At 38.0% G+C, this 18,842-nt stretch overlaps 1 protein-coding gene across 1 annotated transcript in view; it reads left to right on the forward strand.

The window, feature by feature from the left end:
- DISC1 (DISC1 scaffold protein) overlaps positions 1–18,842 on the forward strand; it is a 206,358-nt gene that overhangs the window by 185,925 nt on the left and 1,591 nt on the right. Inside the window, exon 12 of the mRNA XM_070733963.1 lies at positions 11,459–11,575. Within this exon, the coding sequence (XP_070590064.1) occupies positions 11,459–11,575 (117 nt within the window). The remainder of the gene's footprint in view (positions 1–11,458; positions 11,576–18,842) is intronic.

Here is an 18,842-nt window from a genome sequence, read left to right on the forward strand (position 1 = left end):
TTTATTCTATTAAGCATCGGGTTCTGTATTCTGCAAATATGTGAAAAACTCTTATGTAAATGAGAAGAGCTTACTCTATGTGTGTTTAAAAAATTCCTGTCCCTTTTCCTATTCTTCAATATAGTTTTATGAGCCTAGGGTTGTGAATATAGTCCTAGCACAGATCTGAAATGGATTTAGGAAGGTTTTATCAAAAACAACCAAGATGTTGTGGATGTTGTTACCTAACACTGATGATGGTATCTAGTTTGGGTAATGAAACATTTGCAAGAAAACAAGCAAGCTCCAAGAGAGGACCACGGATCCCTCACCAAGGACCCTCATCAACAAGATATCTTCTATTATATGTTTTTTTAATAATCAGCTCACAAACTTATTGTAATATTTTTTTTTTGATCCCAGCTATACATAAAGATCAACCAGGAACATTTTCTCAATTGTGTGAAATTGGGGGGGGGGGGGAGAGAGATTTTTTACTGAAAAGTGTGATATTTTGCATCTCTAGTAGAGTATCATGCATTTTTCTTGCTAAAGTAGGATGGTACAGTTGCGGCTGATGTTAATAGCTGTGAAAAAAATTACATTTCATTGCTAATTACTATTTTGTTAAATGATTTTATTCTTCAATGACTTTGTTCAATAATGTTAAAGGTTCAGAAAGCCATATTAAGCTACAACGAGCATATTTGGATATTTTCCACCCGTTCCATTAATAAATACAGTATTCTCATATAGCTTAAATCCCCTAACTTCAATATAAATAAATGCTTTTTTAACGTATATTCATAAATACTAAGACTCTCTATACTTTGTAATTTCTCAATGAGAAAAAAAATAGTTGTTTCACTGATTCCATGGGCATGTATAAATAGGAAGGTCAGCATGAAATGGCATTTTCTTAGAATCAATAAAATGTTTGTTCAGTGGTAGGTTGAGAATACACATGTTTTTACTCTTGATAGTCTATTCATACTGAAATAAGCTCATATGTTCTCATTCTGGAAAGGTGTAATATAAGGAATACTGTATAATATTCAGGGTAACAGTGTTTTTTCCTCTGGTGGGACCAGTCTATCAACCTGGTCTACCCAACTATGGAATGGAGCATACTGCTTTTGTTTCCAAAAACTAAAGCAGTATGTTCCATCCCATAATTGGGTAGATCAGGTTGCCCTGATAGACTGGTCTCACCGGAGGACCCCCCCCCGTTAATCACTCCCCCGATATAGCTGACAAAATAAGGAGAAACCATGGCTTAGAGGTAAATACATTTACCTAATATGTGAGCAGCCTGGGTTCAAATCCCATAAGGGTATGGCTAGTTGATGAGAGCTAAATGGCTTGAAATATCTCCATACTAGTCTCCACCGTTCCCCGTAGGCTGCGCGCCCGCGCGCCAGCGCCCCCCAAAATACCCCCCCGTGCGCCCTTTTCCATGGGCGCGCAGTCCCCATCCCCCTGCCAGCCCGCGGGGGGGGGGGGGAGGCGCCGGCAGTAGAAGGCGCTGCCCCTGCCCGCCCAATCCGCTCCCTCTCTTCTTCCGCCAAAAGAAACGCGCGGAAGCTGCCTGATTGAGCCCCACGTTGCTCCACCCCACTTCGTCCTACTTGTCATCCTCCATTGTGTTTTCAGGGGGGAGCGGTGGGAAAGCCCTGTGCTGGCCAGGAAAGCCGGGTTTGCTTTCCGTGAAAGCAGCGCGCCTTTTAAACACGCTGCTTTCCTGCACCTCTTTCCTGGGGGGGGGGGAGTGGCATCAGCGCCACCCCTCTACGAGCAGCAAAAGCCTCAGTGACTGGACACGCCGTTTGCCTTTCGGCTCCATCGTTGAGGCTTTTGCTGCTCGTGGAGGGAAAGGCGCCGATGCCGAAAGGCAAACGGCGCGCCCCGCTGCTTAGGCTTTTGCTGCTTCTGGAGGGGTGGGCGCCGATGCCGAAAGCCTCAGCGACATATGGCTGCCGGGGGGGCGGGGAGGAGAAAATCCTCCCCCCTCCTCCAGGAGCAGCAAAAGCCTAAGTGGCGGGGTGCGCCGTTTGCCTTTCGGCTCTGTCGCTTAGGCTTTTGCTGCTCTTGGAGGGGGGGGTTGGCGGTGCCAATGCCAAATGCTTTCCCTCCGCGGTGGGGGGTGCAAGGCAGGCGCAGTCAGCCCCAGGAGACAAAGAGGGAATGAGAGAAAGGAAAGAGACAGAAAGGGAGGGAGAGAAAGAAAAAGTGAGAGATAGAAAGGATAGAGAGAAAGGGAATGAGAGAAAGGAAAGAGAGAGAAAGGGAGGGAGAGAAGGAAAGAGTGAGAGATAGAAAGGATAGAGAGAAAGTGGGAATGAGAGAAAGGAAAGAGACAGAGAGAGAGAGAAAAAATAAGAGAGAGAACGAGAGAGAGAGCAACAGAGAGAGAAAGAACAAGAGAGAGAAAGCATGAGAGAGAGAGAAAGAACAAGAGAGAGAGGGAAAGAAAATAAGAGAACGAGAGAGAGAGAGAGAAGGAAAGCAAGAGAGAGAAAAAGATAGCAAGAGATAGAGAAGGAAAGCAAGAGAGAAAAAGATAGCAAGAGAGAGAGAAAGCAAGACAGATAGGGAGAGGAAAGGAGAGCGAGAGAAATGAGAACAAAAAGGGGAGAAAAAAGGAGAAATGAGAAAATGATTGAGGCAGAGAATGAGAGGAGAGAGAAACAAAAGAGAGAGAGAGAGGTGATTCTTGAAGCATATGGTAAAAAGCATCCAAATAATAAGAAACCCCCCCCCAGCCCACACCTGTTTTTGAAAAGAATAAAAGAGAAAAAAAAACCAGCCCTCAACTGGTTTTGGAAATGGTTACACACACACACATAAGGGGGGGGGAGAGAGAGACAGGGATGGAAAAAGAGGAGAAGTGAGAGGGAGAAGGAATGAGGGAAAAAGGGAGGAAGAGAGAGAAATGAGAAACATGAGAGAGAAAAGGGGGAAAGACAGGAGAAGTACCCAGAAATGAGACAGTGGTATAAATTTCAGGAGGGATGATTGATGATTGACTGTATTTATAAGGGGATGTTACATGGGTTTGTATATATGAGGGGGTTATTTATGTATGTATGTATGTATGTATGTATGTATGTATGTATGTATGTATGTATTTATTTATTTATTTATTTATTTATTTATTTATTTATTTATACCTCTATGCCGCCCAGTCCCAAAGGGACTGTCGCTCAGACACTATACTTTTCCGCCCACACCGAAAAAAAATGAGAGGGAACATTGCTAGTCTCCCTTTATTTCTGTGTCAGTAAAACGTAAATGTAATACATTCAGAATAAAAGTAATTAAATTATACTAGAAAAATTAAAAGAAGAAGACCAAGGCATCAATATGTCTGAATCTGCTGAATTGTAAGAGAATCATAGAATTTTTTCTCCAATTAACGGAACACCGTTTCTTGCAGGGGAGGGAATATGATTCATAGATAATGTCCAGCCATTAGCAGTAACACTTGCCAAGAGAACAGGGGCGGTCTTAGACGCCAGGAGATATAGCATATGGTCTCCAGGAAATAAACTTGCATCCCACTTGTGATGCTTATCAAAAGCAGTAGGGGTGCTCAAAAGCCTAAAGGAACCTGTGAATCAGAAAACAAACTGGACTGTCACACTGGAATATATGTGACACTGAACAGACACAAATAAATTTCACCATAAATAGGAAATCTGCTTATAAGAATATAAGAGGCTTCTTACAGTATATTCAAAATGTTTTTCTTAACATAAGATTTATAAACCACAACGTGAACAAACAATGTTCTTACTGCTAGAACGCCTCACTCCTTGTTCAGTAAATAAAGGATTTATATAAATATGAAGAATTATAATTTATTTTGACATACATTGCCATATATTTATGAATAATTTCTTGAATAAGCTATGAGAAAATCTGGGCGGTCCCCTAAAAATTTACCTAATTTTAAACCTTTTTTTTTTTCAGTAGCTTGGTTAGCTTAGAGGCCCTCTGTTTTAATAAAATAAGGCCCCTACTCACCATTTGAGCAATTCAAAATGTTATAAGCTGTTAGACAAGACCCATTAGCCTGCATCTTATAAATAGAAATTCCCATAAAGGAGAATATTTGTAGCTCAGAATTGATACTCTCTGAACTTGTTTGTGTTCTTGCAGACATTTCATTACCCAAACTAGGTAACAACATCAGCCCTAATAAGGAGTGCAGTTTGCTGTCAGTTTATATTCTAGTGGCCTACCTGTCAGTGTTGGCAGGAATGGTCTTAGAGATTCGTTTGTTGGGCTTGGCAGTTTCTTGATTGGGATATTGTTTGTTTGATTGTTGGTCTGATGTTAAGCTTGGAGTTAATCTATGCTGATTTGGGTGCTGATTGGTGATGAAGTGATGCTTGGGTTTTTTTTGTTCCTTTTTGGGCTGGGTGATAGCATCATCTTTAGATGTTAATGTCCATATGTCTATTGATGGCTGATTTGTCAGAGTGCCAGTCTTCTTCTAGAAATTCCCTGGCATTGTTGGACTTGGCTTGGTCTGGATCTTGTTCACATTTTTCCAATTGAAACTATGGTTAAATCTGTCTATATGTTTTGAAATTAAATAAATTTCATGTATTCTGACTGCGATTTGCTGTGTGTGGATGCGTTGTGGCAACTTTTGGCTGTTTATCCCACATATTGGTTGTTGCAGTCCTCACATTGTATATACGTTCTGGAGTTGTTGGATTTTTTTGGTCTGCTTAGAACAGGGGTCCTCAAACATTTTAAACAGGGGGCCAATTCACATTCCCTCAGACTGTTGGGGAGCTGGACTGGCTAGGTGGGTGTGGCTAGGTGGTCATGTGACTGGGTAGATGTGGCCAATTTAGCAGTCCATAAACCACGCTCACAGTGTGGTAGTAAAAATTTTTGCAGCCCTTCACTGATTCAATAGTACTCATAGAAACCTTTTTTCCAAATGTATAATTTGAAGGAATCTATCTTCTTTCCTTTCTTCTTTCTTCTTTTTCTGTGCTCGGTGTTCATGACCAGTATCACCATTAGAAATATGGGATCAGTTCCTTGAGTACAGTAGTTTCTTCCTCATTGTAAAGATACCTCTGAAGGATCATGTTCTGGCACACTTATTAGCCTTTAATACACAGACCTTGTTGTAGTCAGTGAAGCAACTTCTTGGATTTCTCTTACTCTCTCAGTTATCTGATCTTGTAACACTTGACCATTTGTCAAATCTGCCTGATCATTTCACATTTCTCTGGCAGTGTATGGTTGTGTTCTTCTTTGTCATACTCTCCCTAAAAATGTGTATTTCATTCTGGAATATTGTTAGGCAGTTTCAGTACATTATTTCTATCTTCCTTTAACCTCATTTTGATTCCGTTCAGAATATTTATCTTCAGCATTCTTATCTTTTCTAGACATCTTTTCTTTCCTGGTTGTATAGTCTCCATATTTTGCTGGCATCCTCTTTTGCTGTGAGCCTCCTTCCCCTTGTTCCTTTACGCTTTGTTCATAAGTGTTTGTCAGATGGGGGATGAGGAGGGTCTTCTTGGTTCGCTATTTCAAATATTTTTCCTTCCTTCCTTCCTTCCCTCCCTCCCTCCTTCCTATCTTCCTTCCTTCCTCCCTCCTTCCTTCCTTCCTTCCTTCCTTCCTTCCTTCCTTCTCTCTTTCTCTCCTTCCTCCTGTTCTTCCGGGCTTCTCGACAGAGCCCCCAATTAAGTTCAAAGGGAGAAATTCAGACACACACAGTTGTAAAGTCAGTAACACTATTTTATCAAAAGGAAAATACAAGCCAAACACACGTTTAGTCAGGCAAAGTGCTCACCTTCAAAACAGCAGCCTTGAATGCTGTGAAGAACAATAAGCAAACACAAAGCAGATAACAAGCAGCTGTAAAGACATCACAGCCACCCTCCTTCAAGAGTTCTCAAGTCACAAACTTAACTATGATTTAGTTCAAAAGTCCTGGAAACAGTTCAAAGAGTTTTTGTAGAATTCTGATGCAAAGTACACGTCTCTCCTTCACCGAATGGATAAACTTCCACGCCCAAAGGCCAGAACACTGACAATTTAACAGCAGCCCCATTAGCCTAATCACCCCCAGCCACAGGTGATCTCCCTTATTTCCTGTTGGATTTTGTGCAGTTGCTCTTTCCTAGACATTGCCCTACGGCTGCGCACATCAATGAATGTCTCCTCTTCCGAATCCAGTGATGATAATGATGATGAATCACTCACGGGGCGACTATCTAATGGGCTGCCTGCAAATACCCCCTCTGAGGATCCCACTTCACTTTCACTATCTGCTACTGACGCTTCACTGTCGGAAGCAGTTGGCAGTAAAACTGGCCTCTGACACTGGGAGGATTCACCCACATCAACCCCCACAGTCCTTGGAGCAGGAGCTGGCCCAGAGCCAACCACAACACCTTCCATCTTCCTTCCTTCCTTCCTTCCTTCCTTCCTTCCTCACTCACTCAATCACTTACTCACTCACTCCCCCCTTCCCTCAGATTCTTATATGTATATGTTTCTGAACTCAGCCTCCATCCTAAATTAGTGTCATTTCCACCATTCTACCTACTCTCCGATTAAATGACCTTCAGGATTAGGACTAGTTAAACTAACTTGGAGCCAGCTGGTCTGGAATAAAAAGTCTGCTATCTTGTGAAAAGCGGTCAGCAGCTTCCTTTTGCTACCAACAAAGTTTTCCTGCCATCTTGCAGCGAGACGGGCATTCAATCAACCGACCAAGAACTATTGTAAAATCTAGAAGGCCTGAAAACATGTCATCCTCTTAAAAGTAGGGGTTCATCTTTACTATAGTATGTTGGATCCTTCATGGAAGCAGAGTTTTGCTTCCTCCGAACATTCAGTTTAAAAATATTATTTTCAATTAACAGAAGAGACTAGAGAAGCTTCCAGAATGAAAGCTATTTGCTTGTAACAGTAGATCAACTTGCCAGCTTTAGCATGCCATTTGGCTAACATGCCGACAAGGACAATTTTGTACATACAGGGACTGTGTACAGAATTCCAGCTGGGAAATATTTAAAAAAGTTTCATTGTCACTAGCTTTTATGTATAATTAGTAGATCAGGCAGATAAAATTTTTAGCAGTAAGATTAATAAGCATAGGACCCACTGTGAGGCATTTTAGTTATCTATTTTTGAAATTAAAGTGAAAAAGGGGTTATGTTATTTTTAAAAAAAGATAGGGACTGATAGGAATGACATAAAGACAAATGATTACCATTTCATTTGAACTACTCTCTATTTTATAGCCACCTTGGCATATTGATTTCTTTGGTTAAATCTCTCAAAATTTGTAAATAAATAAAATAATGATTCTGATTAAAAAATTATTAATTTATTTAGATTTATAAGCCGCCCATCTCCTGATGGACTTAGGACAGTGTACAACAATAAAACAAAATACAAAATCCCAATATTAAAACATTCATCCATCAATCTTTCATTGCTACTGGCCAGAGTAGCAAGTGATATTATGTAGAGTGTAGTGAGATTATCTACATAGTGAGAAAATGAGATTATCTTCAGTTATTAAAAAATATAAAATCCTGACAGCATAACTACTTTTTTCAACATTCCATTAAATAGATTGTATTGGGTTAATTTTAATTTGGATGAGGTGGATAGATGGTACCAAGAGTAGGATTCCTACGGCTGATCTGCACTTGGGACTTTTCCCTCTGACCCATGTAACTTCTGTTTATACACAAAATGACTATTATAAGGGAAAGAAAGAAAGAAAGAAAGAAAGAAAGAAAGAAAGCAGAAGAAATGATATTCAGGAGGAATGTGAGATAATCCCCCAAAGCTGATGAGTGACACATTCCAGACCAAGGTTACAGTTAATTATACAATATACTTTTAATTATATTTCTTAAAAAAACAGATATGTGTATGTGTGTGTGTGTATCTGCCGTATGTTCATATCATTTATCCTAATACACCTACTTTTTGTTTCTAATTACATTTGAAATAACAGTTTCAATGTACACATTTTCTTTTCTTTTTTCTTTTATTGCTTGTATTTCATATTTTTCTTCCAAGGAATGTAGATGAACCATGTTTTATATTCCTGTCAGTTCTTGTTGGAGCTGTAAAGGGCTGAATTTGCACAAAATGCTTGATCAAGAATGGAAGATGATTATATAAATTATGCATTTATACATGTAGCTTGTTTGTACCCACTTTGTTCCTTATTGCTAGCACCATTTTTACAATAAATAACAATAACAATGAGAAGAACAGTTTTATTCAGAGGTCCTGATTAGTAACTTCAAAAGAAGCCAGACCTCATGGGTGAGAAAAGGCCATGATTTAAAACCTTAGTTTGTAAATGAGCACCAAGTCACGATCTTTGATTTGAATGGCAGGTGAAAGAAACTCTACTTGGTTTGGCAAATGTACAGGCAAGAAAGATCAAAGTAGATGTATTCAAGGTAAAGACACACCCAGTTGCTCAAATCGTCCAGAAAACTAGATAGAAACATAGAAACATAGAAACATAGGAGTCTGATGGCAGAAAAAGACCTCATGGTCCATCTAGTCTGCCCTTATACTATTTTCTGTATTTTATCTTAGGATGGATGGATGTTTATCCCAGGCATGTTTAAATTCAGTTACTGTGGATTTATCTACCACGTCTGCTGGAAGTTTGTTCCAAGGATCTACTACTCTTTCAGTAAAATAATATTTTCTCATGTTGCTTTTGATCTTTCCCCCAACTAACTTCAGATTGTGTCCCCTTGTTCTTGTGTTCACTTTCCTATTAAAAATACTTCCCTCCTGGACCTTATTTAACCCTTTAATATATTTAAATGTTTCGATCATGCCCCCCCCTTTTCCTTCTGTCCTCCAGACTATACAGATTGAGTTCATTAAGTCTTTCCTGATACGTTTTATGCTTAAGACCTTCCACCATTCTTGTAGCCCGTCTTTGGACCCGTTCAATTTTGTCAATATCTTTTTGTAGGTGAGGTCTCCAGAACTGAACACAGTATTCCAAATGTGGTCTCACCAGCATTCTATATAGCGGGATCATAATCTCCCTCTTCCTGCTTGTTATACCTCTAGCTATGCAGCCAAGCATCCTACTTGCTTTCCCTACCGCCTGACTGCACTGTTCACCCATTTTGAGACTGTCAGAAATCACTACCCCTAAATCCTTTTCTTTTGAAGTATTTGCTAACACAGAACTGCCAATACAATACTCAGATTGACGATTCCTTTTCCCCAAGTGCATTATTTTACATTTGGAAACATTAAACTGCAGTTTCCATTGCTTTGACCATTTATCTAGTAAAGCTAAATCGTTTACCATATTACAGACGCCTCCAGGAATATCAACCCTATTGCACACTTTAGAGTCATTGGCAAATAGGCAAACCTTCCCTACCAAACCTTCCCATATGTCACTCACAAACATATTAAAAAGAATAGGACCCAGAACAGACCCTTGTGGCACACCGCTTGTAACCTGACTCTGCTCAGAATACTCGCCATTAACAATAACTAGATAGCAGAGTTTTGAATGCAGGTTATATACTCTTGTATAATCTGAAATTTAAGCAGTACGCTCAAGTATTGTGATTTGGTTGTGGGAAAGAAGATATGTAGACAGCAAACATTCACAAAGGTCACAACTTTCACAATGTCTAATTTTGTTTATAGCAACTAACATTTTCAAATCAGTGTTGCCTGTCTCTACTGTGATTGAAGTGGGAGTCTGACCTATAGCCATATATAGTGGTGTTGTTTGGTTAGATTCAGCTGAAGCACTCAATAAATCAACACTGGAATTGCAGCTTAATTTCTATGCTTATAAGAAATAAAACATTGCCTGGTTTGAATTATGATGGTTCTACTTGGGTGAAGTCCTCAGAGAGGAATTTAGATGGGAGTGTCTTGTTTTCATTACTTTCACTGATAAATGTTTATGAGCTTTGGCTGAAAGCTTTTCCTACCAACATCTAGTATTTAGTCCAAGTAATAGTCATGAATAGATCCCATTCCTAAACATATGCAAACTTTCTTTAGCACTGATTCTGAGATGTACATGCTTTTTGATCATCAGTAATCCATTTGGCAATGTGTATTTCAAAACAAATAATAATAATAATAATAATAATAATAATAATAATAATAATTCCTTGAGTGGTTGCCTTATAAATTTGTAAATAAGCAATATTTACTGTGTTGATAGAGCTTGCTAGCCATAAAGGTATTTTCTTAACATTTCCGAATTTTGAAAATTGTTCAGGTATTCCCCCATAACCTCCCCCAAATATGCAGAATCCTTATAAATACAGAAGAAATAATTTAACAATTTGAGGGATAAGTTGTTCATTCAGAAGTCCCCTAAAACATTTACAACCAATATTTGAAGATTCTCCTTCTCTTCTTCAGTCTGATTGTCCATGTTTTTAAAAGCATGTGCTACACTGACACCTGAAATATAGATACTTGATGTAAACCTATCCTTCTAATAGGATGTTCTTAAGGATTCTAAATGTCAAAAGCTTTCTTTCTAAACATTGGTGCCTCCTGAAAAATTAGATTATTTCCTCCTTCCCTCCCTCCCTCGCAATTATCTTTAAAATGGATGACTAGCGAAAAGAAGAGTAAAAAACAGCTATATCATTTTGAGGAGCAATATAAACCCATCAAGAAGAAAGTGGAGTCAATTATAATACTTGATAGATGGATAAACATACCAAATCTAGTCTGAACATCTAAATAACTGTACAACGAACCATAATAGTTGGACTGTAAGACTGTTATATACATCCTACTTGTTTTGTGCTAATAATACTGAGAATAATTACATGTGAAAAAAACAAAAAACTGTTTGGTGTAAAATTGATACTTTGTCATCGTTTCCAAAATCACTAATTGTATTATATTTCCATAGGCATATGGAAAATTTGCTTTAACTCTCAACCGTTCCAATGAGCAAAGCTATCATAATAATTTAGTGTGGCAACCATGGAATTGAATTTGCAATAATACTTCTTGTAGCATTAGTTGGGTATCAAACACCACTTTCTAAATTACCAAACCGCATAGTCCAGAAAGAACTTTACCACCTAAATAAGAACTAAGGCTTAATCTCCTGTTACATAAATTTCAGCTTGATAAATGTGGAACAAATCCGTTGGTCCAATTATATATGAAACCACTACACAACAAAGAGACTTGCACAATCAGCTGAAAGTATGCATGTGTCTACAAACAGAGAGAAAGAGGGAGAGATTATCTTCCTGAAATAGTCCTCCTTAACATATAGGTTTTCCAGCTATCTCGCTTCTGATACGTATTTGGGGGTATACCTTCTGCTATAGTGTTTCATTTGCTTCTGAGCAGTGAAATATTATCAAACACCAATTATGATAATAACAACCGAATGTATGACAACCATTTCCTTTTCATATTTTTTATGTACTTACAGGAATTCGATATGCTTTCTACAGAATTCAGAGAGAAATGTGAAAGAATAAGCAAGAAGCTGGTATTCTTGGAAGAGCAACTTCAACTAGCAGCCTGTAGCTATGATGAAAACCTTGTTCATATCCTTTTTTTGATGTGTTGTACTAAGTACTCCGGCAGAAGGGGTTGTATTCAACTCCTGCATTGAAACTTGCCTTGCTTGGAAGCTTGCTTAAGTTAACTATTGTAGTATTGTTTCCTAAAAACTAGCCAAATAATGACAGTTTTAAAAACTACTGAATCGCATTGATGAGAAATATTATTTTTTTAAAAAAACCCCAGATCTATTAGTATGTATTTGAGTGCTATAAAGTAAAAATGACTAATTCCTAGGTTCAGCGTTGACTAGGAGGCTGGAAAAGAAAACTTTGTTTCAGGAGCATGCATCTAAAAAAATATTTTTTAAAGGGAAGTAGATTAGCTCATGCTGAGCATAGAGTTCCAGTAAATCACATAATTATCTTTGCTCATCTCATAAAGGCTCTTTATTTGAAGTATTGGCCATTCGAGGAGAAAAAGCCTTTTGTTTAGTTCTACTGAAAGATTCTCATCAGTCATGTTATCACTTTCCTCAGCCACCCTAATATTCGTGCTAATTTTTTTTTTCAAAGGCAAAAAAATCCATTTAAAAATAGATTTTAGGCAAGGGCAATACATAAATAAATATCTATTTAAAATTTACATATTTAATCAGTCCACTCTACCTTTAATATGCTACCTCACTAGGTTTTTACTCCAGGAACAGGCAGGCAGCCAATTCTGACTTTTTCCGCAGGTTGTAAGACTTTCATTGGAAGAACCAGAGACTATTACTAGAGACAGCTTGAGGTGTTGAATATTTGTCGATGAATTCACCAGGAGTCAATCCTATCTTGATGACCTTTCAGTCAACTAATAAAGGTATCAAGAGTGCAACCTTGGATGCTAAAAATTACATAGATTGTCATCAGAAAAGAAAGAAAGGACAAGAAGCTGTATAATGCATTATATATTATGTAAAATAAGGCACTTGTACTTCCTACTTCTCTCCGGGTATGATCAGGTATTATAAGGATAATGGCTTTTAATTTTCTTAAGCTGTGTTAATGAGTGCTAGTTGCCTTTCAACAACTTCCTTCAAAAATATTTTTTGATTCCATCCACTATCTCAGGGCTTCACCTTCTAATTTGCTTGTTGCCTTGTTCTCTTCATCCAGTAACAAAGACCCATTTTCACTTCTCTCAGCAAACCTTCTGTACTCGGGCATCTAACTTTCCCCCTTCACTTACTCTGGCTTCAGGTCCTTTAATTCCCTCCTCCTTTATAGAATAGAATAGAATAGAATTTTTATTGTGATTGGATACACAAGGAATTTGTCTTGGTGCATATGCTCTCAGTGTACATAAAATAAAATACAGTGTTCCCTCGATTTTCGCGGGTTCGAACTTCGCGAAAAATCTATACCACGGTTTTTCAAAAATATTAATTAAAAAATTCTTTGCGGGTTTTTCCCCTATACCACGGTTTTCCCCACCTGATGACGTCATATGTCATCGCCAAACTTTCGTCTGCTTTTAATATTTTTTTTAAAAATAAACTTTAATAAATAAACATGGTGAGTAACAATCAAAATGGTTGCTAAGGGAATGGAAAATTGCAATTTAGGGGTTTAAAGTGTTAAGGGAAGGTTTGCAATACTGTTCATAGCCAAAAATAGTGTATTTACTTCCGCATCTCTACTTCGTGGAAATTCGACTTTCACGGGCAGTCTCGGAACGCATCCCCCGCGAAAAGCGATAGAACAATGTATACATTTGTCAAGAATCATGTGGTACAACACTTAATGATTGTCATAGGGGTCAAATAAGCAATGAAGAAGCAATATTAATACAAATCTTAGGATATAAGCAACAAGTTACAGTCATACAGTCAACATGGGAGGAAATGGGTGAAAGGAATGATGAGAAAAACTAGTAGAATAGAAGTGCAGATTTAGTAGAAAGTCTGACAGTGTTGAGGGAATTATTTGTTTAGTAGAGTGATGGCGTTTGGAAAAAAACTGTTCTTGTGTCTAGTTGTCTTGGTGTGCAGTGCTCTGTAGTGACGTTTTGCGGGTAGGAGTTGAAACAATTTGTGTCCAGGATGTGAGGGGTCAGTAAATATTTTCCCCGCCCTCTTTTTGACCCGTGCAGTATACAGGTCCTCAATGGAAGGCAGGTTGGCAGCAATTGTTTTTTCTGCATCATCACAAACAGTAATTAGATTAACTTCCAGGCAGGGGTGGGTTCCACTTACCTTTGCCACTGATTCGTATTGCGATGTTTCATGCATGTGCATTTGCTCTGCTTGTGTACATGCGCATCCCCACATGCAATTTCACTTCCGTGCATGCTCAGAAGGTGGATTCAGCCTGAAACACAGCTGAGGAGCTTCTCAGCTGTGCTTTGGGTGAAGAAATAAAGGGGCGGGTGGGAGGGCTTTCCCCAAGCAGAGGGCAAGGAGAAGCCATCCAAACAAAGAAAAAATAGTTGAACACCCCCCCCCCCCCAAAAAAGATGGAGGCAGACAAGGACGGGCACAGACTAAACCAGATCCGTGATGACATTTCCCCGTCACCCAGCAGGTCACTGACGGTTCAGGCGATCTGGTCTAAACTGGGAGGCTCCCACTGTTCCTCCAAGAGTTACGTAGGGGTCTTTTTTCAAGTTTAGCTCCACAAAAATAATCCACTGAGGAAAGTTGAGCAAAGCATAAGCAAAGTCCCTCCGTGAACTTCTGTGGCTAAAGACTTTAACCAGAGTATTCTCAGTCTTAATCTTAGCCATGATACTGTACTGCCATTTTTAACTGGGCCCATGTACCTCAGTGACCAGCTTCTCCGTCTTACCTGTTAAGGTGTGGGATGAATCAGAATAACTTTTCACAGGAACAAGCAAAAGGCTTGTATGGGGGCTTGTTTGAGGTTGGTTGTATTGCAAGAGGCTTTCCCAAAGATTGTCTTTGCTTGCACTGCACTGAAAATTTTGCACTTATTGTTTTGCACTCATGATACGAATCAGTGGTTAATTTTTTTTCCTGTCAGCCATCTAATATTATTCTAAATTACCAGATGGATCAGATGTATTCCTGAACAGTCAATTCCCCAGAGTCTGTCAGAAAATCATTTATCCAGTGCTCTTGAAACTGAGTGAAATCTTCTCACCAACTTCATCTAAATTATGTCAGATTAAAATATGCTGGTTTTCACAGAGCCCACAAAGGTTCATCTGAACCATTTTCAAGCTAGTTGTATGCCATGCTAAATATGAAAAATGTTAGTATAAATTCTAAAGTCTTGTTATTTCCAAACTACACTTTTATAATACAATGTATATTGGGGTACAAATACAGTGACTCCGATATAAATCTTATGCTTTTATTTCTTCTTTTCTCATTGAACTGGTTTCATATTTACACAAATAAACAACTTGACAGTATAACTACCGGTATATTTTTCTATATCTGCTCTCTATGATGCAGATTCACCAACAGTCATCATACGAATCCCAAGAATTCTATCTTCCAACTGCCAAAAACTGATTTACATACCAATATGCAAATTAGCTCTCTCTTAACGTTCCATTCCCTTTTTCCATGCTGTATGCTAACAAGATGGCAAAATAGACCCTTAGTTATGAGTCTGACTAAGGTTTAATAGATAGAACTGCATCTCTTAAAAGAGAGATTAAAAGATTCCTTCTGAGTGATCCAACTTCCTGGTGCTGTCAAGCAAGCGGTTCTGCCAATATTTAAACACACTGTGGGTTTGATTAATAATTAAATTTCTATTAGAAGGAATAAATCCCAGATGTCATTGTTTTTTCAATCTACATTTTAATGGCACCGAATACTGGAATCAACCAGCCTGCTAGCAGGAGCTGACTAACACAACATAGATGAAGCCAGAAGCCAGCACTGATGTTTAACACTGAATATTTACCCAGGCCCACTAGGGATTTTTATTTAATATTGTAGCTTCTCAAAGTAAATATTAAGTGGTAGGTTTCACATTTGGCAGATGGGGGAGGGAAAAAAGCAAACAACCAAATTAAACTGCATTCTTAGACTTCCTCGCTTGGTATAAATCCCTTGAATTTCATGAGACTTACTCCCAAGTAAGCTGGTATTGGATTGTATGTATCCCTTTGCCTGATCAATATATTTAGATAAAAGTACCAGAGTACAGCAAGTCTGTAAAAGAGCCAGTGGCTGTTAATCAGTTGAAAAGCATATGAAAATAATCTGAATTGTTAATTGGAAGAGCCAAAAGCTAAGGCAATGCACTTCTGGTGTCTAAGGAGCTGATGAGAGGTGTTATTTCACTGATAGGGAGAGTCCTAGCATTTCCAATAAAATTAAATGGATTTTATATTGCAATTTCACAGTTATTTGGGGTCTTAATTAGCAGTTATGATTTTGCCAGACAATTTGAATGCTTATAATAGTTTGACAAAAATATAGATTGACTCATTTAATTCTGTGTGTACAAAGGATTCGTTTTTCACTATGCTTCCCCGCCCCTCCCCAAAAAGCTTTCAATAATTTACTGTAGTGGTCCTGAATTACTAACTGATTCCTATTTTCTCTTTTGGGGGGAAATTATTATTTTGTTTTTTTAAAAACAAACTAAAAACATAGTATTTGGAGGAAGGTGCATGTGGAAATCAGAATGTCTATCCTGTTCTTTTGCCTGATATGATAACGATATGATATTCGTTTAACTAAAACCGCTAAAAGAATATCATATTATTTAGAGACACAAAAACAGTTTTTCCTTGAACACCATCACTCTGCTAAACAAACAATTCCCTCACCAATGTCAGACTATTCACTGCTGCATTACTATTACTATTAGTCTTCTCATTGTTCCTATCACCCATCTCCTTCCACTTATGGCCATATGACTGTAACTTGTTGCTTGTATCCTTACGATTTCTATTAATATTGTTTCCTGATTGCTTATTGGCATCCTATGACAATCATTAAGTGTTGTACCTCATGATTCTTGACAAATGTATCTTTTCTTTTATGTACACTGAGAGCATATGCACCAATGACAAATTCCTTGTGTGTCCAGTCACACTTGGCCAATAAAAATTTCTATCCTATCCTATCCTATCCTATATGCATAGTCTCAGGGTTACATACTGAGACTGCATTTACTGTTAATTTAAACCTTCTTCACCATAAAAATTGCTGTCTCTGAACATCTGTATTACAAATCTCTATGTTGCAGAGAATCTGTTGTCAATCCATAGCTATTCCCTGAATCTTTGGTCATGTTAGTAATCATCTAATAAATTGCTTCCTTGTTTATTTGCCTTCTCTTAGCGAGCAAAGAAAAGGAGAAGAAGCATTTATTTGATTTTCCAATTGGCCCAGAAGTAAAAATGAAAGAGTTCTTAGAACAAATTCAACTCTTGTTGAAGCGTAGTAAGCAGACATAGCTCTTTTGATTACTTTGGATTGCCGCCTTCTTGAATGTTTTCTGACGTCCTAATCTTGCCTACAAATTTGAGATTTTCTGGTATATTTGCTTCCAAGAACTCATCAGATCCAACCTTCTTTGCTTCTCTGGAGATCGGTTAAGATCACTTTAGATCAGAGGAAAATTACCAAGGTCATTTTGGGAGAGTGGAAGTTCGTTGAAGTGATTTTGCTCAATGGTCCACAAAACCTACCAGTGAAGCTTATTACTTGTTACCCTCTGACCTGGAACTATCTCCAGATAGTTTGAACTTGTGTAAATGTAGGGTGAGGATGGATCTCTGACACAGATGGAGCACCATCATTTAGAAGAGTGTATAGTGTGTCTGACAAGGCCTTGTAGAACTTCAGTATCCATTTCACTCCCTCGAATGGGTAACCTCCATAATTGCTGTAGAATTATGAAGATTCATTAAGGGTCAGTTTATGTTTCATTTTAAGGATCTGAGCAATAATTGTTCAGCAATACAAAAAAAGAAAATCTTTAAACACTGGATCAAATTTTGCACAAGGTTGAAATTACATTTTTTAAAATGTGGATGTTGATTTTTATGAACTAAAATCACTCTGTGTAACCCAGCCAAGTCTTACATAGGTGGAGAGGAAATAAAGACTTTACAGTATGTGAATTCAAAAGGTGAGTTATCTTTTCAGTATTCCAATATTGTGGAAAATGAAAAATTGAAGCACTATATTTCGGTGTGTCTAAATTTAATAATATTGTTAAAACCTGTCTGACCTTTCTATATATTCATATTCTCAGGTTGAAACTTGCTATATGAATCTTCATCTTCATTTTTCAATTTATTATTATTTTGAGTTTAGTATTACAGTTTCATTCTTTTTGTTTTTCTCTGTAATTTCATTTCTACAGTAACATAGAATTCTAAAATAAAAAAGTGAAATTTTACACATGCATATACAGAACGGTACAATTCCTTTTAAAAACTCGACAAATTTATGTAAATGATGGGGAGGGAGGCGGAATCTTGAGAAAGCTTTAATAGAAAAAAGCTGAAAAAAATGCCTTTTAAATTGGAATGTGAAACTGAGATTGAAAACATTTACCTATATTTCTCGTCATTCCCTTCTGATTGTCCCATCTCCTTCTTGGAATTTTCCATCCCTTCCAGTTACCTCTTAAGGCCACATTTTAACCTTCACATATTTTTTTTTTAACTTACAGTTGTTGGAAAATATTGTGGGTAATCTCCAGAGTGCTTTGTACCCAGCATACCTCCAGTCAACCCACATATCCAGATCAAACAATGTACATACAATGTACACCACTCAGATCAACTAGCAAAAATTTAGTTTGATGTTTATATGCTAAACATCAGCAAACATCAAAACATTTAACTGGCAAATAGGATAGGACAGGCAAAAAAAAAAAACCACCCTCAAGGAGAGAGAGAGATAGTTGAATAACAGGCAAAAATTTCCATTATCCATGTATCTATTCATCTGTATTGTGCAAGACATTTGAGGGTCCCGATCTGAGCCAGGGTGTTTCAAGGACACCAAATATGCTGCATGGAAAGGAGTTAGTTTATTTAAAGAGCACAGAATCCAGCTACAGAAATCAGACATTTTTATAGAAAGGTGGTTCTTTGTGGGCCATGGAGTTTGAGTAGATATGTGTAATCTGTGGTGCTTATTTTAGTGAATGTGCAATTCTGCTGGGAGAAGGTTTTAATTAACTCTCTTTTGAATTTACAGACCTTCTTCTTTGATGTGTGGATTAAGTCTGGGTGATTTGGGGGTTCAACGAAGTTTGAATAAAGGATTTCCCCCGTTTGCTATTTTTATTACCTAGATTAACCTAGTTTCAGATTGACTG

The sequence above is a fragment of the Erythrolamprus reginae genome, chromosome 1 (genome assembly GCF_031021105.1).
Source record: "Erythrolamprus reginae isolate rEryReg1 chromosome 1, rEryReg1.hap1, whole genome shotgun sequence".
In the NCBI taxonomy this organism is placed as follows: domain Eukaryota; kingdom Metazoa; phylum Chordata; class Lepidosauria; order Squamata; family Dipsadidae; genus Erythrolamprus; species Erythrolamprus reginae.